The 27,798-nt window shown below is 36.7% G+C and overlaps 2 protein-coding genes across 2 annotated transcripts; one reads left to right on the top strand and one right to left on the bottom strand.

Annotated features, from left to right (window-relative positions):
- Positions 1–213: 213 nt before the first annotated feature.
- Positions 214–19,648, bottom strand: LOC140153412 (bystin-like). The gene is made up of 10 exons (XM_072176166.1): positions 19,396–19,648; positions 11,381–11,466; positions 8,881–8,986; positions 7,246–7,378; positions 6,411–6,550; positions 5,676–5,773; positions 4,147–4,225; positions 3,296–3,361; positions 1,891–2,099; positions 214–1,197 (listed from the first exon to the last, which is right to left on the bottom strand). Exons 1-10 carry the CDS (start codon positions 19,540–19,542, stop codon positions 984–986), a joined length of 1,278 nt encoding a protein of 425 aa, XP_072032267.1. The 5' UTR covers positions 19,543–19,648; the 3' UTR covers positions 214–983.
- Positions 19,649–20,317: 669 nt separating this feature from the next.
- On the top strand, positions 20,318–26,660 carry LOC140153411 (protein LKAAEAR1-like). The gene is made up of 7 exons (XM_072176165.1): positions 20,318–20,335; positions 20,581–20,660; positions 21,685–21,774; positions 22,710–22,861; positions 23,216–23,273; positions 24,130–24,252; positions 24,633–26,660. The coding sequence occupies exons 2-7, from the start codon at positions 20,649–20,651 to the stop codon at positions 24,696–24,698; spliced, it is 501 nt and encodes a 166-aa protein (XP_072032266.1). The 5' UTR covers positions 20,318–20,335; positions 20,581–20,648; the 3' UTR covers positions 24,699–26,660.
- The last annotated feature ends 1,138 nt before the right edge of the window (positions 26,661–27,798 follow it).

Raw genomic sequence — 27,798 nt, 5'->3', positions numbered from 1 at the left:
TATAAATATGTATTTTTTTCCAAGAAAATAACTCATCTTTGGCTTTGCATGATTACAACACCAATTTTGTAAACATTCTCTCACTAAAAATGATGAAAAGCCTTTTTTTTTCAAATATTTAAAGAAAAAAGATGACAATTATACCTGGGTGTTAGCTTGAAATGTCAAGGGCTGATCAGCACAGGAGCTAAAGTGGCATACCCCCCCCCCCTCCCCCCACCCTAAACTTCCAGTCCTGGATCCAGCCCTGAAGGTGTAATGTGTTGTATTCCTGAACGCAACAACAACTTCAGATAAGTAGCGTCACCTCAAGGTCTAGGTTTTAGAGCTAGGATTAGGGCTAAGTTTAACTTTACAAGAAGATAATGCTGATTGATGTATGTACATGTACCAGTCCAGTTTAAAAGAATATAGAATATATTTTTTAACTTGGGAAAAGTGATAGTCTATGAAGGCCCTTATGCAACTATAGACACAAGTTGATAAGTCTACTGGCCAAATTGTGTATACAATTACAGGACTAACTCACATGGGAATGGTAGCATGATGGTGGTCACTTCCCTCAAGGCCCAGGTCTATGGGAGAGTAAGCATACGTTTTTGCAATCTATATGCATTAAAATTTTAAAAAGGAGTTGTCTTCAATACATATCTGTATCCTGTCAAACCTAAATCTGTATATGTACCAACAGACCCTGGGTGGCCAGCTCTCCATTGCTATAGTATAACCCACTGCATGATGTAATAAGGCACAACATTTGCAATAAATGTCTTAGTGATGTATTGTGGCATTCTGTCAGGACCAATGAATGAACGCATAAGTAATGCTCATATTAAGTCACTTAGTTTGAAGTCTTGAGTAAATAATAAGCCTGCCAGTCTATACCATTAACAAGTAATGAATGAACATTTGAAAATGTCATTCAATTTGAAGTCTTGAGTAAATGACAAGCCAGTGTATACCATTCAAAAACAAGTGTTCATTCATTCCATTGGCATGGGAGCCTCTGAATCTCTACATTTAGAGTTCATAAGTTCTCTTCGCACATCGGGTGTTATCACACTATGGCATTGCACCCTCAAGAGTTCCATAAACGCCTCCTTTTGCTCACTGGATATGTCTTCTTTGTATCGTTGTACAAAGGTCAGCAAACTTTGATGCCATAATACTGGCAGCTCACGCTTGTCACGAACAAATCTGAAATTGAAATTATGAAAAGGTAGATGTCAGTATAAGCTCAAAATTATTTCTTCCCAGTTAACAGCTATAATACATTTTTAGCAGGATTTGATCATGTTAGCAACTGATTGCCTTGGGGCAAGTGAAAGTGCTCTGCTGCCTTACATAACAATATTTCCAACATTTGACCAGTTTAGAATATCAATTGATCTGGGGCAAAATTTAATTTACTGCTTTGCAAACAACACCAGATCATTTATTATACCAATAGATTCTATGATTACACCAAAAGTTTTGGCACAGGGCTCCATCATGCATTGTACATGTGCAAAAAGTATTAATCACAGTGTGTACCATACAATGTCTATACCACTTCACAATTTTGACTCATTTATCAGCATGATCTACCACTTTGCTTGGTCCCTAGCTTAATAGTCCGCCCAACCCTAACCTGAACACATTAGTGCCAAAATTGTGTCTATATGTGCAAATCTAACTTTTCACCTGACCTACCGGTAAAGTCTGTTGAGGCCAACTTTGGAAAGCCTAACAGTTGTTAGTAACTGACTCATGACATACATTTACACATTATTATCTATCCAGTGACACCTCATTTATTTCCCTAGAAATTTACATGCATTGAAATAGGCATTATTTTAGCATTTTACTTTAGAATTACCAAATATGAAGACAGACGAACAGTAATCTTACCTGAGAAAATGATAGACCACTGCATCAACCACCCTGTATGGTAAGGCATACTTCTTGTCTACCAATATTCTAAGGAAGATGCTATTAGCTCCATTGTAATCCATCTCAGCAATCTTAAGGAGTGCAGCACTTGAGTGGAGGACAGGGATGGAAGTCTTAGCAAGGATACTACCAATGATGACAGCTTCTCTCAATGTACATGTACCAGACTGCAGATATAGGCAAATAAATCATAACATCATATGACAGGGTATTGTCATCTTGCATTGTCAATTACATGTAATATAAATAAAACTTTGAACCAGCATATTGTTCAAGAGTTACAGCAAAATATATTCATGGTGAGAGTGTAGTGTCAATAATTGTGTTTAATGCCGACTGGATGTTCTTAGTCATCCAGTAGTTTAAATCAGAAATGTTTGAAAACTAATAAAAAACTTACTCTTTGCAAACTTGCTACATTGTGTCTGGAACTGCCAGACATCATCAGGCAACTGACCAGGGAGGTAAAAGGATAATTTACAAGATGGGATATTAAATTATTTTTTGCACTCAAATCTGGGAAAATATTTACTGAGTGGGAAAATGCCCACCCAGTTTACATGTTCTTCACCTCCCTGCAACTGACCCACTGGATCGATCATGTCAGTGAACAAGAAAGGGGCTTTCCACTTTATTAATTTATCTCATGCATGCGGCTGGGCCATCAAGAAAATACCTAGCCTGGCGGTTCCAGATGCAAGTTTGCAAAAAGCCGGTTCCAGTTTTTGATTAATGTGTTTAATGCTGTTGCTGACTATGGCCAGATCATGTGTTGCATACATAGAGGAAAGAGATAAACAGAGAAAGTACCACCAATCAAAGTCCCCGTGTATTGTATGCTACCAGTTCTCGCATATTCATGAGGGCCGATTGTTCGATCGTGCCATGTCAAACAATCACGCCAGCGCTGCGTGCCTTCGTGTATACACGATAGAGCGTTGCGTGCTTTCGCGATTGACCATGAAAATATGCGGTAATTGCGTAGCAGTCTCGCCTGTCACATTTCATGGAACAATCGGCCCTCATTATCGGATGATGCGGAGACTTTGACTGGTGGTACGCGCTCTGTAGTCCTCTGTGTTTGCATAATTAATTTGAATTGAAACTCATTAGCACAAAGTTGTGCGGAATTCAAATTTTACTTCTTGTTATCAGGAGTTTGTGTTATCCAGTTCTAATAACATGTGAAATGTATGCTTGGGAATGTAAAACATACTTCTTGTTATCAGGAACTTCATGTTAAGAGGGTTCGTGCTAACGAGTTGCCACTGTATATACCAATTTCACATAACAAAATAAACTTAAAAATCCCCTCTTTTGTCTCAATATGAGATCATATCACATAATTTATTCACATACCTACCTCACACAATGGCAAAAGGATTCCTTTGAAGAATGCAGCTGGTTTAAATAATGATTTCTTCAATGCCTGAAATACACAAAATAATCAAACAAACACCTTGATGAGTGAATGTGCTTAGTCATCCAGTAGTTGTAAACAGAGTTTTAGAAATAAATCTAATACTGGATGCAAAAAGTTGCACAAAGTAAGTTCCAATCTCGGGGTTCCAGTATTAGAGTTATTTCTAAAACATCTTGATGCATTGATATATACCTTTGAAAATATTCTAGAATTATTGAGCTATATCACAATTTATGCATGTCCAGGAATGACATTCATGATAAAAACCTAGCCTATATGAGCAACATATCATCGGTTAAGTAAATCTGCCATCAAAACCAGGAAAGTTCAACAGAACTATGTAAACACAAAGGAAAACAAAGCATGTGAAGTTTTATTTATTTAATTTTTTTTGTAATCAGCATTTCAGACCAACCCAGTCCAGGAAAAAAAACTATAAGGAGAAATGAAAACATCACAGAAATATTTCTGTTATTCACCTCGGACGACCTTTGTTCCTAACTAGTCAATGTCTTAAGTGTTTGCAATTACCTACACCTAAAAAGCAGTTAATTGTGGTATTTTAATTGAAATTCATACACACACCCAATGGAAGACATGACCTTAATCTCCCACATAGGGGGTGCAGATTTCAATGGTTCACCCATTCTGGTAACCCCATATGAAGTTCACACTCCCTGTGTGGAAGATTAAGGTCATGTCTTTCATTGGGGTGTATGGATTTAAACAGGGATAGCCCATTAAGAAGAAGTATTGAACATAATACAGCAAGATAGTCAACTTTGACTTACCATGTATAAATGGAAGTTGAGTCTTTTATACTCGGCTATGTCATCTCTAATTCTCGGATATAAAATCAAGTTGAAAAACCTGCAAAGCACAATAGAATTAGAGAGAAGGTTTTGTGTACTGTGACGCAAAGGTAGTTGCCCAGGAATTACAAAGTCAGTTGTAACACTGCACACAAATAAACTTCACTCACAAAATTCAGGTTTTTGCTATGCTTGGAATAAACATGAAACATCAAAATTTGGTTTTGACATCTCATTTCTGCTGTTAATTAAATGTGTGTTTCCGACTTGCAGTTAAAGCATCAATAGTGACTGATTTGTGAAATCAGAACAACCTAAAATTCAGATTTTGTCATTTTTGGAATATAAGCATTAAGTGTAAAATGTGAAAATCTAATTATGAAAGTAAATGAATGTAATATAGATATACATTGTGTGACATGATCTGGTCCATGGAGGCCAAAGGAGGCATTTTTGAAACTGAGTTACTGTAACTATTACCATTAGGCTATCATATACTGAAAACACCAAAGGTCTGGCATACTTAGTTCTAAAGTTATGAAGATTTGTGAGTTCTAATTTCTTATGTATTTTGTTTTGTTTATTTACTCATATTTCTGCCTTTGTCTCAATATCAAATTTGCCACCTTTGGCCTCCATGTACCAGATTGTGTCACATTATGTGCTTTTATTCCTGTGCAAATGAGGTTGCCAAATTCAGAAATCATAATTAACATATGAAGGCAAACAGTTAACACTGGGGATAGCAATTAACATGAGTTACTCTGATCAAATTGACACACATATGTGACATGATCAAGAGGAATGAGTCAGATGTCGCTAATATTGTTTTTGAGATATTGGCAAAAACAGTGTTCAAATCTTTTGTTTTATATTGTTTTCAACCATTGATAAATTGCTCATAACTTGGTAACCAGATGTCCGATTTTAATGGGGTTTGCATCAAAATGTTGCATTCATAAACTGCCAAAAAATGATGTAAAAAACTTGCCAACATGTGACTCATTCCCCTTGATCATGTCACATGTGTTTATCCTTAGTTTAAGAGAGTTCAAATTACTAATAGGATTAAAGTTAGGGTTAGGGTAGGATTAGGGTTAGGATAAGAGTTGGGATTTGTTTGGTATTCTCTTACACAAAGGATACACCCACATATGCTTGTTGATCATATATGTAACATGATCTGGTCCATGGGGGCCAAAGGCAGCAAATTTGAAACTGAGATAAAGGTAAAAATATGGAGTAAAAAAACAATAAAATACATAAGAATATAGACATCAAAAAACTTCATAACTTTAAATAAAGCCAAGTATGCTAGACCTTGGGTGTTTCCAGTAAATGATAGCCTATTGTAAATATAATGTAATAATTACAGTAACTCAATTTTCAAACATGCCTCCTTTGGCCCCATGGACCAGGTCGTGTCACATATGATGGAGCAGTTATATTAGGCATCTCTCTCAGATAGTCCCTTCCATCAATTGATAAATCCTTATTCTTTGATGTACCTTTGTGCCATTTTAGCATTGAGATTACTGGCAAAGATTCTTGTAGCTTGATACATTGCAGCTGCTGTCCACCTATCAGGTTCAGTTATGTACAAAATCTGAAAGAACAAGAAATCATTATTATAAGCTTTCTTTGTGTGCAAGATTGTACACATTTATACAAGATTATGTGTGTTTGTGTTGACGGTCCATACTTCCTGTTATGTGTAATGGACTAGAAACACTGTAAAAATATGTTTGATGTTACATCATCCTTTGGCAGGTACCAAATTGGTCCACTTTTACCTATCAATAGTTCACTTCACAACATCTGTATTTGAATAGTGCTATAGACAATAATCATTACAATACATGTATGTGTGCGAGTGGTGTGTGCATACGCACAGACTGTGCATATTTATAGACAGTGCCGCCGAGAGCCATTATGGGCCCGGGAGTAAAATGAACGCCCGGGGACCCTTTTTACGGGCCCCATGAGGTCTCTTTTCTTTGCTTTTATGGGCCCATAAGGTATTGTTTTCTTTATTTTTATGGCCCCTAGCTAGGACCCTGACGTTAACACACCACCTTAACCCCCTTTGTCGGCGGCACTGCATGTAGACATGTGACTACATTTCCGTTTCAGCAAGCAACACGTAAAGCTTTTTTATATTTATCAATTTTCAAATGATTCACCACCTTCTTAAACCAAGAAAGAGTGATTCAAATGTCCCATTTATATTGCCATTTTCTTACCTCTTCCCATGTCCGTAATGCAGGTAAAATCTTGAAAGCTTTTGGGAGTTTGCCACTGCGATACTTGGCCAAAATTTTACCTACTCCTTTGTACACTTGGATCACTCTGTCATCCAACTCAGGCATTGGCATGCCAGTATCTATAAAAAAAAAGAAAGAGTTAGACAATGAAGTATTAGTGAACTCTTCAGGCACAGCCATATACCAATTTGAAATACCAAGCATGACTTTGTTAAGGCATGGTCAAGAAGAGAAATTCGCTTCAATTCTGAATAAACATAAGAAAGTGATATATTGTAATATTTGGTGGAATGTATTTTCAACGAACAGTTCAGATAGAAAGCTCTTGCGAAATCATATATGCCTAGAATTAATAAACATGATAGGACCTATTTGTTGCTATTGTTAACTGCACCCCCTTCCCTCCCCATCAGAGGAGGCTTAAAAGCATTCCTACAATGCACTATGATTGGGAAATTTGATCAATATAACCTAATCTTAAAGGCAAAGTCCCCATTACCACACACAAAATTGTAATTTTAAAATTGCAGCCAACAAGCTAATAGTTGACACTTAACAAATTAAATTGGATTTTCTTATAGAATACATTCTTATTGTCCCACTGCATTAATTTTATTCATAAGTCTCAATGTTTTGAATGTTAAATAAAAGGATGAAAACACCAGATATTTACACATAATTCCAATGCAAGGTATGGTCAACTGTGCCACATGTGTACAAAAGCCAGACGTACCGAGGTCAGAAACCCCATTGGGTTATGGGAATGTCTTTATACATCCTCTGCCTCCCCATCAACTAACATAAGATTACTCACCTGACATTTGTGATGCTACTTCTGTTTGTTTTTCTGTTAACTTTTCCATGATAATATCAGCAAGAGTGCGCCGTGCTGGGGCGTTAGGTGCCATGAACTTCTCCAAAGCTTTCTCATCTTCATCATCAACTTCCTGTGAAAACATAAGGTATATTATGAAAGGAATGATATGAACACAAGTGTGATGCCATCACTCAGTAATAACAAGAATTCATAACCTCATTAATATACGCGATACATGCGATCTAATCATTTTTATTTATTTGTCAAAACGCAAATGCTGAACGCGGTTACTAATATTCAACAGCGGACCTCCGCGCCGTCAGCGTAAATATTAATAACCTCCGTGCGCGCCGTTTTGTACGTCAAACAAATTGCGAGAGCACTGGCCACTGTATTTGGATTGCGATTGAGGTTAATAACTTTGCATCGGTATATTCGGTAATATGTTGGGCATTGTGAAAAATCTAAACATTTTGCTTTGGACCTCGGAATATCCCTCGGTTCCAAAGGCAAAATGTTTAGATTTTTTCAAAATGCCCTCCAAATAACCAATGCGCAATTATTAACCTCTAACCTTACTGTTACTGTATTGGTTCATCATGAACACTATTAGTGTGTCTTGTCTCAAGCTGAGAGTCATGCGATGTTAGATCTCAAAGTAGCAGATTCAAATTAGTGCATTTAAGGGGTACTACACCCTGTGGTAAATTGTGACTATTTTTGCATTTTCTCAAAAAATAATAACACACTGGTAACAAAAGTTATGTATATTATTGGGGCAAGGAATCCAATTACTACACTGAAATGTCAGTGTCTCAAGAAAAGCGGTTCAGTATATATGATAGGAAACGAGGTACATCCTAGTGGTACCTTATTTCTTATCATAAATAACAAACCGCCTGTCTTGGGTCACTGAAATTCCAGTGTAGTAATTGGAGTTCTTGCCCCTATAATATACATAACTTTTGTTACCACTGTGTTTTAGTTTTTGAGAAAATGCAAAATAGACACTAATTTATCGAGGGGTGTAGTACCCCCTTAAAAACAGTGCGTTTGTGCAATTGCATCGAAAGCATATGGACAAATCGCCTTTCTACATGTGCGTATACACTCCACAGGATTTAGGTTTGCGCGACAGACTATAGTATCGAATTTCATTCCCACCATATCAGAAAATAAGAAAATAAAATAAAAGTGTAGTCTAACCACACTGCTTCTTAAGAAAATCTTGTAAACTATGGGGTGCACTAATTAATATTGAAATATGGTCCAGACAAGAATCCCAGTTTGGTCAATTCTTTACCCCTAGTTGATATATCCTCCTGGCTTTGTCGACACCCACCCAAATATGCACCAGTTCTATAAGACTCCTTTTCTACACAATCTTGCTGAAATATGTGCACATTTTCACTCTATAAGCCTGTATAAAGTTCAACTTGTGGAGAGTTTACATTGTAGGTCCACTTATAATTTGTCTGCATTATGTGTACATGCCCTTCTTCCGAATGTATATAATATTTCACTTCCTTTTGTTCAAAATTACTTATAGAACTTTATTGGTGTCACATACCCCTATCCTGGTCTTGACCCCCCCCCCTATTTCAACTGTGATTTTGTTGCCATCATACTCACAATATCTTCATAGAATTTGCCCTCATGTTCTGTGAGATCTTCATCATCATCTGATCCTCCTTCATCAACTGATGGCCCAAGTGTTGTCCTTGGATGGTGCGAAGAACTGCGGATTTGGTAAGCACGAAATTGGGTAAATAATAGGCAGCAATATGGATTTACTTTTTGTAGGATGAAAGCAAGTACTAAAATGAAAAAGGTTTTAACACAAGTACACATTTACATACATAAATGACATTGACAGCCAGTGAAAAAATTAACTTGCATCCACGATTAGAACCTAGGACCCTTGGATCACTGGACCAATGCTCTACTAACTGAGCTAATGAGTCAGATGGAAAAGAACCGTAATAATCTATAGACCTTCAGTTGGATTCAATTTGGAAGAGTGCTATAATTTACCTGCCCCCTACATGTACATGTAAGCTGTCTCAATCCCAGGTCTCATTATTGATGAATAAATCTATATAAATAAAAGGAAGTCGCTAAATCTTGTTCGCGAATAGACTCAGAGATGATTTCACTTTCAGCTCTGATTTTTGCGTACATTGATCGGGTACATATTGCCATTAAACCATCTGAGGTTCATTTTTGCAAAACTATTCAATCACTATGGAAATAACAAAAAAAATGGTTGGTTGCTAGGCCGTTGAGGTCAATAACCTTACGGCTCAGGTCATGACCAAAAGCGTGTCAAATGCAGCCTTGATTAGTGGCGAGTCACGCACCCACGACATCGTACTGCGTCTGGGTTTATAGGTCGCGCCGCAGAGGGTTGTCTGATGGTCTGAGGAGGGGGGGGGGGTGTCCACTCAGAATTGAACACTTGATCAAAACTAGGCCTAGGCCTAATTGAAGCCATTTCGGGGACCATTTTTGTTTTGTCATTGCTTTAAAGTGTACAGGTGTCCAAAACAGAAGCCAAAGCGGACACTTCTTTATCGCAGGGGGGTATCAAGGGGGTTGAGTATTTGAAAAAAAATCAAAATAAAGGCTCAATTGAAGCACCATTTTGACACTAATGTTGTTATCATCGTTTAAAACGTAAGTGTACAGCTGTCGAAGCAGAAGCAAAACGGACACTTCTTAATACCCAGGGGGATGTGGCCCCTGGGTAGGCCCTATTGAAAAAAATTCAAAATAAAGACCGAATTGAAGCTATTTAAATGACCACTTTGACACTATAATAGTTGTTATCGGATGTCCAAAACAAGCTTCTTATCAATACGCGGAGGGAGGGTGTCTGATGGAGGGTGCGCCGGGAAGGGGGGGGGCACTCGAATATGAAAGTAATGTACCTGTCCCTACCAGAGTATGACACTAGGGGTCTATCGAAGGCGATTATGGTCAAAAGGGGTTATTCAGTAGTGGGGGCCTCCAAGAAAATGTGTGAGAACTCTAAAATTCAGTGCCATTAACCGTAAAACATAACTTTCTGGGCAGCGTTTTGTGAAAATTTGCCTTTTGAAACTGAAATTGCTACAAAATGTTAAATTTTTTTTCCCAATGCGCATGCAAGCGCCTAAAATATTTGCAGATTTGGTGTAAATTTCTATTTAAAAAAAGGGGGGGGCTCATTGGGTGTAAGCTGATGAAAAAAGGGTCATTGGGTGACAGATTGAGTGAGTATAACAACATTATCACAGATCTGAATATTCACTTAAGGGTAGATGCGGTATTGTTGGTCGAAACAGCCAAAAAAAAATCGAATTTTATTGGCTAAATCAATATATTATTGAAAAATAACACTTTGATGTTTTGCAAAAGTTCATTCTACAAATCAATACTTTGAAAACTTGCTTAATTTATTGTTGTTAATGAGTTATGTACATTTTACAAAAGTGTTGTTGTTTTAGCCCTCTTTACAACATAACTCAAGAACCACAGGACCTATAAAAGCATTTCTGTGATATTTGAATTCTTCTACACTTCGCAAGGAAATGAGCAATGCAATTTTTGCCGAAGCTCACTACCATTCGCAAGATGTTGTGAACTACCAAATCGCAACACTTTAAAATAGCGTATTACCTTAAATAAAAGTTTAGCTTCTTACATGACAGGAGCTAACATGATTATCAACATCTGATTATTGCTGGATGAATAATCTACACCAAGACAGCATGAATATCATCACCGTTTACTCCCGTTTACTAAACACTCCCGTTTACTAACCGCTCCCGTTTACTCAACTAGCGGGGACCCGCGCGAAGCGCGGGTCTCCCGCTAGTAAATAAAATTTCTCTTTGCTTACTTTCTTTCTTCCTTTAACCCCCTTCTTTTAAGCTAATGAAATTTGATGTTGAGTTAAACTGTTTTCTGTTACCCTTCCCGCGTCGCTTCAGAAAGTGATGTTGCAAAAATAATTCATTATTTTGCCATATTATTGACAATTATTTAGCTTAAGTCAGTCTATTTTGCTACTTTTGATAGTCTGTTGTGTATAAAAATAGCATGCTTCCAGATTTTACATTCTTGTATTTTGGGATATTCTAAATAATACCTTGCTAGTCCAGTCTCGGCTTGCAGTTCTTCCTGTTGCAGTCTAGCTTGTTCCAGGATCTTTCTTGACAATTTTTCATCAACAAACTAAAAAACAAAATAGCAAACAAATTGTTTTAAATATCATGGTATTTCTAGGGAAGAGCTAGGGCTAGGTCCTAAAAGGAATTGTACTTCTGAACACAGTATCTGTGCTTTCTGCAGTCTGAATGTCAGTGAATGGTTTAAATTTACACTGGATGAATCAGGTTATTTGCTTTTCATTAAATTCACATGATTGAAATGTAAAGATACTAATTATTACCAGCCAAATATTTCTAGCGAAATGGTAATGGCAGCACAACAATTTGGAAAGGGCCACTTGTAAAATCATTCAAGAGGAGGGAGCAGTGGACCTGCTGCTTGTCAAGGTTTTTGTCGCACTTGGGAGCGCAACCTGGGTCATATCATTTGAAGCCATTTTTACATTATCATTGGAATGGAAAAACAGCCCCAAAGTCGGAAAATATTCTTTGTTTCTTCATATTTTTTCAAACTTGGTTCCTTTTCTGGAAGCTACCATGAAATACAAAACTAGGGAATGTTACCGCTCCTGTCACTATTTTGATGAAGTTCCACGGATGTGGTGATGAAATATTAAACTAAGTCACTATTTTGATGAGAGAACTGTTTAAAATATTCATTCTGCCCGGGAATTTGCATCGTTTAAGGGGAATAACACCCTGATTTTCATCAGTACCCCTCTTCTTTTTTTTCTTGCAAATTTATGACGTACATAAATATGTTCATCACCTCATGTCCTGAACTTATAAAATATATCTACATACAAAGTGCATTTGAATCATTTTAGTAAGTCATTTTAGCCCTATATATTTTTTGTTTACTGTAACCTAGTAACTCAGATCTGTGTTTCATAACAAACCATAATTTATTCTTTTGAACATGTTCAAGTAGAGTACATGAATAGAATACATTAAATCCTTTGTTATACGCTCTATAGAAAATCTAGTGGTGCATGCAAAATATAACCATGATATAACACTGAATAAATTAAATAAACACTTATACAATGGATGTATAGTCATTAGTCAATTTAATTATATAATGTGTTGTTAGGAGAAGAAAAGGCTATTAGGTCACCGTATGTCAGGTTATAGGTCAATTGGTTCAGGTCAAATTTAAGCATCAATTTTGAATACACATGTGAGAGTCTGTGCTATCATAATGAGGCATAATTTTGATATTCTGTCTTTAACTGGATACATATCGAGAAGTGCAAGGTGGATATACTAATATACCTTGGGATGTAAATGGTGAGTACAATTTAGAATGCCTAGTTGAGACGGATTTCACAAATAAGTATAAAATAGTTACCAAAATCACAAAAGCTAAGCTTACGGAAAACTACCCAATATTAGGTGACAAGAAATACAATTTTTTTCAACATTGCTGTAGCATGGTTGTGGTAACCTGTTACCTATGGCTTAATTAAGTTTCAGTGAAATAATGTCGCAAGTTAAAAATACAAAATATAGCTCAACATTGAAAATAGAAGCATTTTAACCAGTTCCTTTTTGATAGTTGTGGAGCACCAAGTTCATGAAGTCATAAAAGAAATCAGGAACCACTTATTCCCATTTTACATATCAACTTTATTTCCCTCATGTGTTAGCAACACATATCCAAAATTTTAACGAAATCCGTTGATAGTAAGCTTTCCAAAATGAAGTGAATTTAAATCATCAGTGATGTACCTCCTTTTGGCTTCTATCTTCAAAAGCATGTAATCTACATTGATACCGATGCCACCAATAAAACAAGAAGATTTGCCCCTTAATTTTGCATACCACTTTGTCCAATTTTTTTTGTAATTTCTTCAAAAAATGCAAAAAAAAAAAAAAAAAAATCAATGGGTGTAGTACCCCCTTAATGCAACTTCTTTTAGTAATACAATGTAGAATTATGGCCCGCTATCGTTAGCAATTTCCACACAGTAAGTCACTATTGTAATATACAAGTACAAATTTCAAAGGTGATAATCAAAATAAATCTAGGGCCACTACAAAAGTCATGACAGTATACTTCATTCAGGCGCAGGCGGATTGCTGATGAAAGTGACTTTCCAAAAATAACAATAAAAACTGGTTGTCTTTGAAAAAAACCACGATAACAATATCCATACATTTTCAGTGAAGAAATCAAAATCAAAACATCCATCTTGCTACCGAACTTGCAGCCTCTTTTTAGTATACTTCTAAATCTTACTTGGGCTAATCATCCATCATTTTATTATTATTATTTATTATTATTATTATCTTTGAGTGAGTGAGAGGTAAATAACAACACATTTTACACTCGCGTTTATAGCCAAAATAACAATTTCTCGATCATGAGAGGATGTACCTTCTGCGTCAGCGTACTTTTCATAGAATAACACGATCGCGCGACCTGCATGACCGAACCTTGACCTTGCCTAGCAACGACCGTGTGATTGGTCAATTCTCAAAATACTGTGTTTGCGCCGTAAGCGCCGGTAATTGCGTAGTATGCTCGGCGCAAATAACTGTGCGTGCCCAAGTTGGCTCTCATGATCGAGAATTTAATATTTTGGCTATAGTCATAATGAAAGTCACAAAAATCTCACTTGTTTTCAGAAATTATGTGACGGGAAACTCAAGATCAATTGTCTGTAGCCTTAAGGTTATACTAAACTTTGTAATTATCGATCCACAATTAGACTGCATGTAGCCCCCTTTAAAATTATCTATTTCTGGAAATAAATATCGTAGAGAGAAAGCGCAAACTACGTCTAAAAGCGGAAAGTGTAAGTGTTATTATTATGCTTGAACTTTCTACTTGGCTCAAAAAGAAATGTACTTTTCAAACATTTCAATTTTTTTCAATATCCGAGCATCAAGATTTTTGGGAACACGGCCATAATTTCTCAATGGAAGTGGCGATTTTGTTGGGAACTACGACGCACATTACAAACAAGTCAATAAAAGAATGTTCATATTCATTCTTGATATTGCTTGTCTCGATTTGTTTTAGTAAGCTTACATGTTGGCGAATTTGAAGTAAAATGGCCTCCACTTGTATGTCGTTTTGTAACCAGTAATAATAATTCCGTTACGCGATTTCATAGACAAAATTCTGACCTACATTATTTCTATAAACCCTCTTCTACATGCAGGTGCTATTTAAATTTTAATTTCGATAGCAGAAAATTGAGATATTTGCTATTTTTCCGACTCGCTGCTGCCAAATTGTCTAGTTTAGCGATAAAAAGATACAGCGAAATCAATTTTTTTAGAACCATTTCACCTCGTTTGACTTGTGCTTTGAAGTACAAACTTCAAAATTGATATAGTGATTCTATATTTCAAGCTGCGTCATACTGTGTTTTTCTTACCTCTGATTGTCGCTGCTCAAGGCCAAAATTCGAAATTTTTTGGACAGAAGTGACACTCTCATTTTTTTTTTTTATATTCTTTTTTTTCGTACTTCGGCCGACGTGCTCTATTTGCCAGATTCCTTACGTCACAAAGTGCTGTTGCCGAGTTTAGATTTTAAAATATTTAGGTATTTTCTAGCTTAAAATCTAGCGCCAATGAACCTGGTGCATGGGAGGGGAAAATGTGTGTGTGTGTGTGTGAGGGGGGGGTAGTTAGAGGCGCGAAAAAATGTGCACATTTTCATGCTTGCTGCGCTTGCAACAGGTAGATATTTAGAAATCCATTTAAGGTATGGGTATGGAAATTGGGGATCCCAAAAATTGGCATATAGGCCTAGGCCTATGCAAAGGGGTGGGGCATTTTGGCAGGCCAAGGGGAGGGGCCACAAAATTTGGCAGTCCAGAGGGGTGCGGACAAGCGATTTTTTGGCTGGCCGAGACGGGAGGCAAGCGATTTTTAGCGAGTCGCTTGGAAATTTTGGCTTATAATTAGTAGGCTAATACCGGTACTGCTTGCACAGCCTTTCGAGAAAGCAATTTTTGGGCAAGCCGGGGCCGGGGGAGGGAATAAATTTTGGCATGTCGAAAGGAGAGGAAGAATGACTTTACCTAGCACACATTAAAGGGGCATTTCGTGATCCACAGCCTCATACAACCCCATAGGCCTGCCTTTCTCACAAGTTAAGATTTTTATACCACTCATCCCGCTCTGGCCACATGTTTAGGCATTTTCACGCAGATCAATTCGTTAAGCAATGGAAAATATTGCCAAATTTGAATTTCGTTTTAAAAGCCTACTCCCCATTAAAAAAAACCATTAATTTGAGGGGATTAAAAAAAAGTTCTGTAAAATGAGACAAAAGGCTGCCTCAATCCTAATTATTCATTTAATAGGCCAGGCCTTCATTTCTGAAAATAGCGGGAGCTCAGTTAGTCACTCTCCTATGTGTACTGAGGAGCTTGACAAGGAGCTCAATTATATAATATCAATATTAAACCATAGGATTTTCAAGAAGTGAGCAGCTCAATACATGCCATTGGTAAAATTATTAGGCCTACGATATTTTATTTGACTGTGATCCGTTTTAATAGGCTATATACACTGTAGGCCTATATAGGCCTACCTTTAAAATTTCTAAAATTGGTGGAATTGAACAAGCTCTAAATTTCTCAGACGTCCAGCATAACCAAGGGCCACTGGGGGTGGGGTGGGAAAGCTCCCTAGCTATGGCCATACCCGTAGTGGCGGAACCAGAATTTTTTCAAGGCATGGGGGAAGTGAATTTGAGGCGGGGCCGTTGGAAATCATTGCAATAAATTGCATAAAAAGTGGAAAATTACATAATTGTGGGGATTTTGCCTAAAAATTGTGTGGGAAAGAAAAAATATTTGGGGAAATACTGCAAAGCCCCCACCCCCCCAATTGGCGCACCTCCATATCCACCCATAATGCAAGAATGACGGAAGTTCTGGCGCTGAAATTCAATTTCAATATCACGAGTTTTTAGCAGGGATTTAACCAAGGGAAGGCGATAGGTGTAGGATTTTGCTGATATATACCAGGCAACCCGAGAAAGGAACTGAGGTGTGGCTAAATAAGGGAGTGTTCATTATAAATATTTTCCATTATCATACTTTTGACGCCGAGAGCATAATTATTTGAAGCGTACATGATCGTGTCAGTCATATGGTCACATATTTTCTGTTGAAAGAGAAACGCACATGTCTCTGATTAGCTCGGGGATTAGCTACTGCGCGCTGCGTGCTGGCCTGTTGTTGTCGAGTGGAAATGGGAAATTTATGAATGAACTTCCGCAACTTTGCAACATCATCACGCAGCGGCGTGGTGGGATTTTTTCCAGGAGGGGCAAGACTGTAGGCCCTAGGGCGGGCCCAAATCCACCAAATTTCCCACTGGGGCGGGGACCCAAATAGACAATTTTGCCAGGCTTATTGATAATAATCGTATATGGTAGGCCTATTGAGCTGTATTGCATATCGTTTGGATTCCCCATCTCTCTGCCCCTCCTCTCACCCTCTCTTTTTCCTCTTTCTCCCCAAATAGGCAATTTTGCAATTGCCCCCCCCCGGCAGCTACGCTACTGTCATCACGGTAGAACATACTGCGGTAGCCTACAACTACAAGAAAGGTTTACAGAGACAAATATAGGCCTAGTAGGCCTATCAAAATGTTATATTTTTATATTTTCTGGTGGACTCGCATGGAGAATATCATGTCATGGAGGTCCCGGCGCTGGGTTGGGGGGTCTCAAGGCATTTTGGTATGCCTACCCATGCTTGATTCCGGGAGGTTTAGCAGGCCCGACCATTTTTTTTTATAAAAACACCTCTGGGCGGGTCTCTTCAAAACATTTGTACCGCGGGGATCAAAGTCACCCAAATTTGGCCTAATTTGACGCTTTTTTAAGGGCCCTTTTGCCAAAATGCGCCCAAAAGTTGGTCTTCGCTGTAAACCCACCCATCATAGTCGTTGAAAAGATAGGCCTACCCCAAAACTGTGGCACATCCACGAACCCGAGGGAGAGACCTCCATGGGTAAAAACACACCTCTAAGCGGGACCAGATTTATAATTTACGGCCTACATTTTGGAAGCCAGTCATCACGACAAAAGCGGGCCATGGCAGTGTTAATGGTATTAACACTTTGATTTTAGGCTTAAATAACGAGTGTAGGCCTATAAATTGCAAATTTGCACACCCGGGGAACCTTCTCAAGTTGGTTTGGGTAAGGATGTGAGGCTGTGACTCCGAAAAACTACGGTATGCGATTTTAAACCAAATTTGAATAAAACAGACCCAAAATTGTATCAACTTTTGGACTGAAAGTTTTCATAAATTTTTACTTTTTCGAGAAAATTATTGAAAAATACCCTTCTTAAACCTATTTTTCATGACGCTGAGCGTCAATAAAATGATGGCTATAACTACAACAGTCTAAACTAAATGGCTGAAAATGCACCCCAAATCTGCGGACATCCCCACGACACATTTCACCTTATAGATTTTGAAAATTGTCGCAATAAAATAGGCCCGAACTTATCCCAAATTATCCCCGAAAAAATATTTTTTTGCAGGTGAGGTTGGAGTCTTATTATTTTTATTCTCAGAGAGGATAGGGGTTGATATTTTTAGCAGGGTACAGTTTGTCTTGTTTTTGTTTTGTTTTTTGACGTTGAAGTTCCAGATTCTTTTTTTCATATATTAATTTATTATTTATACCCTGTACGTGGGGAAAAAGACACACGACAGCTACAGAGAAGCCACGAAAAAACTCCTGTGAAGTGCATGAAAATGCCCGAAAATGTGCCAACCGAAACACCCGAACAGGAAGATAAAATAAAAAACAAAACAAAAAACCCAGGAAATTTCCCGAAATAAGTTCCAAATTCTTTGTCCCCCGCTAAAATATATTATGAACACTCCCTTATGAAGTCTGCCCTCTTCCGGCTATTCAGGTAGTAGGCGTTGACAATTACCTTCATATTTTTGAAGCATGTTTGAACCCGATTTGTTCTCTATTCACATTTTTAACGTTGCAAGTAACATTTCAAGACCTCTATTTGTGACAGGTATTTAATTATCTTGCTAGAGATGTGCCTAAAGTTGAAATTCAATATTTCGGATCGCAAAGATCGAGAGATATAAAGTTGCTGAATATCAGTTTAACACCATGGATCATATGGGCGTCTTATATGAACGATTATGATAGCTAAGCAAAATGGCTGGGATACAGGTTGTATAAATACTACATGAATATTCATGAACTATACAGATTCCATTCTTCAAGATGTCAATCACTCTCCTAGACGACAGTTGCTTGGCGCTTGTAAACAAATCGAATAATAGTGCTTGACAAGAGCTAAAAAAATAGGCTAAAAACACATTTTCACACATTTTTTTCCGGATTTTTTTATTTCACATGATAAGTAGACATATTTTCTTACGTATAAGGTAATAATATATTTTTTCTGGAGGTAAAGCCCTTCAACACTTTGTTTAACCTTAAGCCCTTATATGATGTTATATCTTCAATTAAAAATAATAAAAACCTCAAATGTGAAGCTATCGCAGTATCGGTAAGCAAAATCAAAATTTAAGTTACCCGGTACAGTAATTTTAAATGGCTTCCGTGGTCCAGGTATCATGGCCCATGGGTATGCGCTGGTGATCGGCGATCATGTAAAAGTCATTAAAGTGGTGACGTCTTCTCCCCTTCTTACTTTTAGGCGTCTGCGAACCAATGGGTCAACCGTCTTGTTGTCAAGACCATCGACCATCAAGATCAGCCAATCAACATGAATGTTTTAAATTTATCACCAACGCCTACATGTACATGTACGGCTACGCTCATGTACGCACAACACAGACCACGGAAGTAAAAGATTAACTTAGTCTTACCGGTACTTTTATACTTTAAACATGTTAAACTTCTCGAGTAACCATAACGCTGAGACTAGTATTTTCAGATATACTAATCTCAGAAATCACATAATAGAGGAAGGAAGGGAGGAAGGAAGGGAGGAAGGAAGTGGTTAGCTTACCGATTCTTCATCTTGATGCTGCCGAATTTTGTCGCGTTGGTCGACACGGACTGATTTGTTTTCCAGCATCTGATCTGCTAAAGGACCACTTCTATGAACTGGATCGCCGCCATCTCTACCCTGCTTGCGCTTTTTCGATTTGCCCATGTCACTAAATATCGGTTAAACCTTGCCAAGCTGTTAATAAAATTGGTAAGCTTACTTCGCTCACGTTGTGCAGTTTTGACTTATTGATTACGCAATTACAACAAGAAATTAACCGTACAGTACGTGCAAATTATAATTTTTTATAGCTGGTTGAAGTGTGATTTCAAAATTATTAAACCACTCTAAATACAAAATATATTACGGAATAATACTTAAAAAATATGTATTTAATGAATTAATTTACTGAATACCTTTTTTATACATCGTGTTTAATAAATATAACATGTTTTATTCAAATACTTATTTTTAACAGTATGAGCACACTTCGTGTATTTTCGAGGAATAGTCTATGTCACAGTCTTAAAATAATTTCCTACACATGTAAAACCTACATGGTAAATACGAACCCACAAAGACTGCGTATGACTTTAACAATATCCGTCGCTGGGGTAAACAACCGTAAGCAAAACCGTGAAGTCTTCAATAACTTTGTTCAGAATTCTCTCAATTGTCGCCTTTGTGTAAAAAAGAATTAAATAACAGATAAATCATTTGATACATTAACATCAAAAGAAGTTTGGGGGAAGCGGGCTTTGCCCAAGGAGATCTGTACGCTGATAGCCACACCTAGTCCGAATAATCAGACCCAGAACAAAATATTAATTTCTGACATGATCGTGCCACACCAGGCGTTTTGTGCAGTAGCAGACAAGACAAGACAAGACAAAACACTTGGAGAAACATCGCACTCCTTGCGCATTGTTGCGGACTGTCTTTGGCCTTTGCAGCGGCAGTAAGCTTACCGGTTTATGCATACACAAGAAAATGAACATAATTGCATGTTGTATTGAAAACAAAGTGTAATGCATATATGAATCGAGTCACCATATCTTTCCATTCCTTTCCTGCATGCCCTAACTGATTGTAGACTTCGTAAAAAATAGCTAGTTTATTTCTGTATTATAAAAATTAAAACTTGTATTGTTTTTTGGACTTCTTCAACGTCAACAACAACGGTCACTCTTGTCTTAAGAACAGCTTAGATCCACCAGTTGCAGAAGCCAGAGAAGAATCAACATCTTGTGATAACATTTACAACAAAAAATATGGGTGATCAGGTAAGGTATCAACAATTTGATGCTTTTTCAGTTGCATTCATTTTTAACTTATTAGGGCTTTTCAAGAATAGTGTTATGGAGCGTATCACAGGAAGTAGAAGTCAAAATGAATCTGCATTCTCCATGCAAGAGATATGTTAGCTTTAGTTGAGATGTGTTTGTTTAAGCAGCACAATTGCCAATGAAACCACATTGAGATTGCATTAATGTAGGGACAAAAGGCAAACCTTAGTAAGTTAACACATATTTGTTGTCAGCCAAAAGACAATACATATTTTACATAGAAAAGTAAAAGATAGTCAAAGGAAACCTACATAAAGATGATGTCTAAAAAATGTCTATACTTCACTTATAAACCCAAATTATATATAATTTATTTTTGTGATGTGAGACTTGCACATGGACTTTTAGAGGGATTTTAATAGCAGTTCATATTAAAAAGCTACTCTATCATTAGACTGTTTATGCTGTTTTGGATTGCAATTTGATGCATCAAATGTTAGCTGCAAGTTTTTGACAAAAGTCAATCTTTGACCAAATGTAACTTTATTACAGAAAGTGCTGTGACAAAATGGTTTTCAGTTTTGGCTTTCTTTACTAAAGGGCATTAATTTGATAAAACATGGTTTGATGACACATTTGAATTTGCCTTTTCCTAATTAATGTAAATAATTCAGTGCCCAGACTAAAATTTAATGAAATTTACTAAACAGGCCTACAGCATTTAATTTAAGATTAATTAAGTCACTCATTACTCAATGCTTCATATCATATGAATTTTAAGGAAATTTAAATTGTGCAGAGTAAAATGGTCTTTTAGAGGTATTTCAAATAATTCTTGGCCAAGGGGGAAAACTCTGTGCACTTGTAGCTCTGTGATAAACTCACAGGTACATGTACAAAACAGTATGTTGCACCATATCCAATAATTACTCAAAATAACTATTTAAAATAATATAATACATGTTATGAATTGTATTTCTCCATTCCAGTTCATTTCTGTGATTTCTTGTACTTTTTATAGGAATCCGGTAAGAAGCCACATAATCGCAAGAAACTATCTCAACGTGAAGTTGCTGCACTCCATCCTGTACAAAGAAGCAAATATCTTGCTGTAAGATTTCATTATCCTTCAAATTCTAAATCAGTAGTAGTTACAATGAATTGATGAGGATGGTTTGTGGCTGAATTGACCTCCTACATTGTAAGCTGTCTGTATTATTTTATTGGACAAAATACATGTATGTATTTAGACACACAACCTCTGCATCCCACAAGCATATAATTATGAATGACCAATTGATGTAATTGTCCAAACACATCTCACGGTGTATGTCTTGAGTTTCTGCAAAGTACACACACAACCTAAATATGTCAGCAGCAGTACACAGTGTGTCCAAGAATTAAATACGATTACCAACTGATGTGTACTGCAGCAAAAAAATGAACTGTAAATCATAATGACATAAAACACTGGTTTTGATGGGGGAAACGGTTGACCAATGGTACAACCTTTTCTCCCCTTTGGTGTTTGCTTATCCACTTGGGAAGGCCTGTTGGTTCAATGTGCTCTTGCCTTTGTAAGATTGTTTTTTGGTGCACGATGGGGGATACTTGAGCTCTCATTTTCTCTTCTGTGGTTTTGCCATAACCATCCACTTGCCATGACCATTATCATATTTTGATAGCTTTTATAGTGTTCCAGCTTTTGTCATGTTTATTTCATTATGCTTTTATCTCCCTGCATTTATTTTGCCTGCGTACTATATAAATTTTGCATATCTTTTTCATGTTTTTAATGCTTTGTGCTTATTATTATTACCAAGACTGAGGAATTGAAAGGCTTGATAGGAATTTATTATTTATTTGAATATCTGGTATTGGAAAGGAATGTTGGATTTGTTGAATGTTGGTCCATGTACTTTCCTGCCTTTGTTAAAAGTTTCTCTGAAGTTAGTAAAGCTTGCTTGCAATGTTGATTTCAATGAAATCATTTCTTTCGTTGCAAGAAAAGATTGTGACTCTGCATACGTTTTGTTTTAATTCCAGTATGAAGATGCATCTAAGTCTGTAGCAGATAGCATAGCCAATTCCAGCAAACGTGTCCAAGACAAAAAGAAAGCAGATTCAGAATTTGAACGACAAGAACAATTTGTGGATGTAGAAAAGGAAAAACATAGTCAACTTATTGGGCAACTAAAGTAAGTTTATGTGAAAATAAGATTTTATTCAGAGCAGTGACGTATCAACAGAGGTCCCTATCTTTGTTACCAGGAACACTATTTTGCCCCTTCTGTGGTAATTTTACACCGTATGTCACTATGACAATGATATTATAACAAACATCAACAAATTCAGACATAAATGTGTAAAATTGTCTAAAATAAGGTCTTCATTTACAAGGGATATTTCTATCTCTTTTGCATTAATCAGTGTCAAATTGAGATAAAAAACACAGCCTTTTCTCTGAAGTCAGGTTATTAAATAATTACATATTAGAACAAAATACTGTTGGGTTTGCTGTTAAATTCTTTTCTATTTGTTATTGTTAACAGAGCTGCTGAAGCAAGAAACAGGTTAAGAGTAATGAGAATAAGATACCAAAATAATAGGGTGAGTGTATAATATATTGATTAAGGAAACAAACCAAAAGTTTGATGTCTTATAAACGAAAGTGCTTTGTTAGCAGGCTGACCCCTCCTTCCCTGAAACGTAAGTGTGAACTGTTAATATTACAACTTGAAAGATCCACTTTGACCAATATTTTGACTAGTTGTTGTTTTGTTACCCCCCCCCCCTAACTAAAGGACTTTGGTTTATAGACATCATCAAACTTTTGGTTTGTTACCTAATGTTTTCAAAGGCAATTGACATAGCCTTAGCACACACAAAATTGAAATTCAACTAAGATTTAATGTTTTCTTATTATGTACAATTACTGCTTCCTCATCAGATGGATTTAGATGTTGTTATGATTGATTTGCCCTGCTCCTTAGGATTATGAACTGAAGTTGACATTGCCAATAATGTCTTGACCTGATCAACATAGGTTATGAAAAGGACAGGTCCATCGCATCGTTATTGGAATTCTGATGATAAAGCTTAATCTTATACTAAGGCATTTTTATTAGTTCAAAGGAAAGGTTGTTATCACCACCCTAGATCTTCTGTATGAAACATATAAATATATTTTGATAGCAGTGTAAAGAAATTCACCTTAAAACATAATCCTAATCTTTTGAAGTGGCAGCAGTTATTCTTAGGTCTTACCCATTATAAAACTATAATAAACACAATGTTTCACAACGTTCGCCAACACAAATAATTCAGGAGACAAGTAGATTAAGTGATCCCGTCCGGGAATCAAACCCATGTTGTATAATAAAACTGGATTGTTTTTGGTTAAGTAACAACCTAGACTGTTTTTCCAAGTTATATAAAACTAGATTGTTTTGGTTTTGTACCACAGGCCCAAGAAGTGAAACATTTAATCTCATGTCAGCCAACAGCAATCAAAGCAGTACGATTACAAGCAATGGTACCACCAGTTCCTGATAGAGGCAGTCCCGGGGATGGTATGGACAAATTAGAGGTAAGATTTTTTTTTTTTTTTTTACCCCTCCCCCCACTTGTCTCATCCATCGCTAGAATTAATAATATTATTTCTCCATCATGGTCGCCAGAGAAGTGGCAGATATAAAGGCAGATATAAAGGAATTCAAAACCAAGGTAACATTTAGTGCTTCAATACCATCAAACCTCACAGTGGTAAGAGCATCCACTTAATAAACAAGAGGTCCCCGGTTAAATTCCCATTCAAGGAATTCTTTTGTTCATTTCTTGACCACCTGAAAGATAAAATTGCAATTTTCTTATCATTGTTGAACAAAAACCTACTCACCTTCATGATCACATGATCATTCTGCGATGTTATAACTCATCAACTGATTTTCTTTTAATCTCATTTTACAGAGGAAACGAGTTGAAACACTTGTAGAGGATGAACATGGGTTAACCATCGACAGAGATTTGTCATGACATAGATACCCAACTGGAGCACCTGTACATTCACTGTAAATAACTTTTTATACATAATTATGTGATCTATGGTTTATGTTTCTTTTAGATATGAATACATTTTGATATTGCTTGCACACCAGGTCTAATTATGTGTATAATTTATGTTATATCCAATGAGAGAGAACCAACATGGCCATGTTTGTGTGTTTCTCATGGAGGGCAATATAGTGTACCTCCAGAGTACATGGTTTGTGTTTTGTGTGTAACATGTTGTGCCAAAAATGGGCACTAAAAGCAGCATGTGCATACTTTTGTTGTAAAGCTTAGCCCTAAAGACACCATTATCAATCCATTTCAGGTTTTAGCCAATAAAGGCAGGATGTACACTATTTGCCCTCCACCATGAATTCACAATAGCATTTTGAGTTAGTGCTCTTTGGTCTTATCTCTTTTGTTATAGCTGAACTGTTTCACCGTTCAAGTTTGAATTGTTTTGAAGAAACATGGCTGTATAATATTAATTTTTGAAATAACATATTGAAGGCACTGTAAGTAAACCAAATAAAATAGTTTTGCACTCCTATTAATAATGAAAGGTTTGCTCTGGTGCAAAATAAAATACAAATAATTCATTCAGATGCATAGCTACAAAATAGCTAGATGCTGACTGCAAAGCAAACAGGGGCTACAGGTACAAATGTACTACTAGAGATGTCAAGTAAAGTGAAGAAACTCTCAGACATAAAGCATTTTTAACATCATACATTTGCAGATCATAGGAAAACACCAGGGGACACTGAAGTGGCAGGTATGTACCTACCAGCTTCAGGAAGTAGGGGCTTATTGCCTATAAATGTTTGTTCAAAAAGGGGGTCATTGGGTATAAGCAAATGAAACAAGGGGGTCATTGGGTATAAAATTGAGAAAAAAGGGATCATTTGGTATGAAATTTTGAGAAAAATAGGTCATTGGGTAGAAAATCATTGAAAAAATAGGCAAAATATTGTATTTCTTTTGCCAAATTTGCTGAAATTATAGAATTTGAAAGTTTCTACATAAAATTTATGTTATCGTTTGATGAAATTGAAGGGGAAAAAAGGAATTCATTGGGTAGCCGAACCTGAAAAAAGGAGGTCACCAGGTAGGACTTTAAAAAAGGTGCCGGGTATATTCGATTTCAGAAAAAGGGGCCTATCCCATATTGACAGGCACATACCACTCACATTAAATGTTGAGTGCCACTCTAGACCCAAGGGCCCAAAGTCAAGAGCAAACACATGCCAAATGTATGAAGCTTATTTTAATTACAAGTTGCCTTATGCAAGACTAAGATCTCAGCAGGATTGGAATACAGTTGAAATCCTGCTCACTTGTAACAGCAATACTGCCCTCAATGGGTATGATCCAGGAAGCAATATTATTGGGAACATCTGCCCTTGTGTACATGATAATTGTACAATAATTGGTAACTAAGACAGCATTATGTATGAAGCCACCTTTTTATATAAGCACATGTAATATATCAGTTAGCTAATTTAGTTTGCTTACTAATTTAACAGCAACAGTAAAAATAACCTTAGCTGATACAGAAGCACTTCTCTCAATGTTAAAAGATGTATGGTTAAAAAAGTTGGAGTTCTACGGTATAATGTAAGCATAATGTGTCATGTTATATTAGATTAAGAATTTCCAATCTCTTATTCCAAAGGCTAATAGTAGGATTTTTGAAGCCTCTATGTTATGGTAATATGTGGTGTGATCAAGCAAACTCAATCTGAAGTTGGGCATATTCAATTTTCAGTTTTTTACATGATTGCATAAATATGATAAAACATTTGCATTTACGTTTTGCAGAAAACCCCATTGAAATATAAACAGTTTAAGTGTTTCCAAAACAATATGCAACAAAAGAAATTATTGTCTTTGTTTGGATATATCTGCAATTCAATATATCCGACTTCCGACTGATTTTCCGACTTGATCACATCATATCAAGCATGGTCAAATCAGGTACCAATAATAGAATAAACAACAAAAGTCCAATCACTTTGACTGTTATGAGATGTCATCCTTCCATAAGTCATTGTACTCAGTCAGCTGCAGTCAGCGTTCGAAATAGGGCCGGTCAGCCGGCCATTGGCCTGTAACTTTTTGGCCTGGCCAGTAACTTTTCTGACTGGCATCTACTTGCCGTCCCCGACTGGCCGGTAACTTTTTAAGGTCAAGCCCGGCTGGCCTGTAACTTTTTGAGGCATATTTCGAACACTGGCTGCAGTGTTATTTGCAGATTTCTAACACTGGCTGCAGTGTTATTTTCCTGCAAGTGAATGATTATCTCTTCAGATTCTCCATAGTGATTGGTTCGAATCCTTGGGGTTCAAATTAACCGGGTTAATAAACTTTGACCATATTCACCATTGTAGTAAGTCATACCTTAGTTACAGGTTCATGCTTGGTTTGCACACCTGTTAGCAACCCATTGACTTTGTGTGTGATCATTTTGATTGTGGTTCTAAACACAGATAGTGTGAACAGTTGACCTTGACAATGGTGAATGTTGACATTGAACTATGATGGCGAATAGAAGTTGTCATGTGTTTATATTTGGTACGCCCTCTCCATAGATTTTTTTAAACCTACAAGACAACTGCAGGCCCTATAATAGCCTACAGAGAAATTTTATTTTTGTTTGTTTGTTTGTTTTTTGTTTGTTTTTTGTTTGTTTTTTGTTTGTTTTGTTGCATTAAACATAACTGCAAATAATACCAAAAATGCTATGAAGCTTCCTATAGGTGGTAGGTGCTCCAAGCTACATATTATCACCAAATTAATACAACAAATGATCTGTATTGCAAGTTGGGTTTCATGTGGTCTGTCATAGACATGCTGTATTATTTTGGAAACAAGAGAGGGCATCCTGAATGTAAACCTGTGATAGCATAGGTCAACTTTAATATCTATGAGAATATGGACTATTAAAAGCTATCAAATGATTATCACAGAACAGCAATGAGACCAGCAAACATAAAGCGTTTTGGACATCATTCGCAAATGGTTAGAAATGGTTGCCAGAAAACGTTTAAATGTTGGGTTATATAAAGGGTATCAAATTTTTTCA

Source organism: Amphiura filiformis, chromosome 5 (genome assembly GCF_039555335.1).
Source record: "Amphiura filiformis chromosome 5, Afil_fr2py, whole genome shotgun sequence".
NCBI lineage: Eukaryota > Metazoa > Echinodermata > Ophiuroidea > Amphilepidida > Amphiuridae > Amphiura > Amphiura filiformis.
The sequence above is the reverse complement of the archived record's forward strand: the minus strand, read 5'-3'. Positions and strand labels throughout refer to the sequence as shown.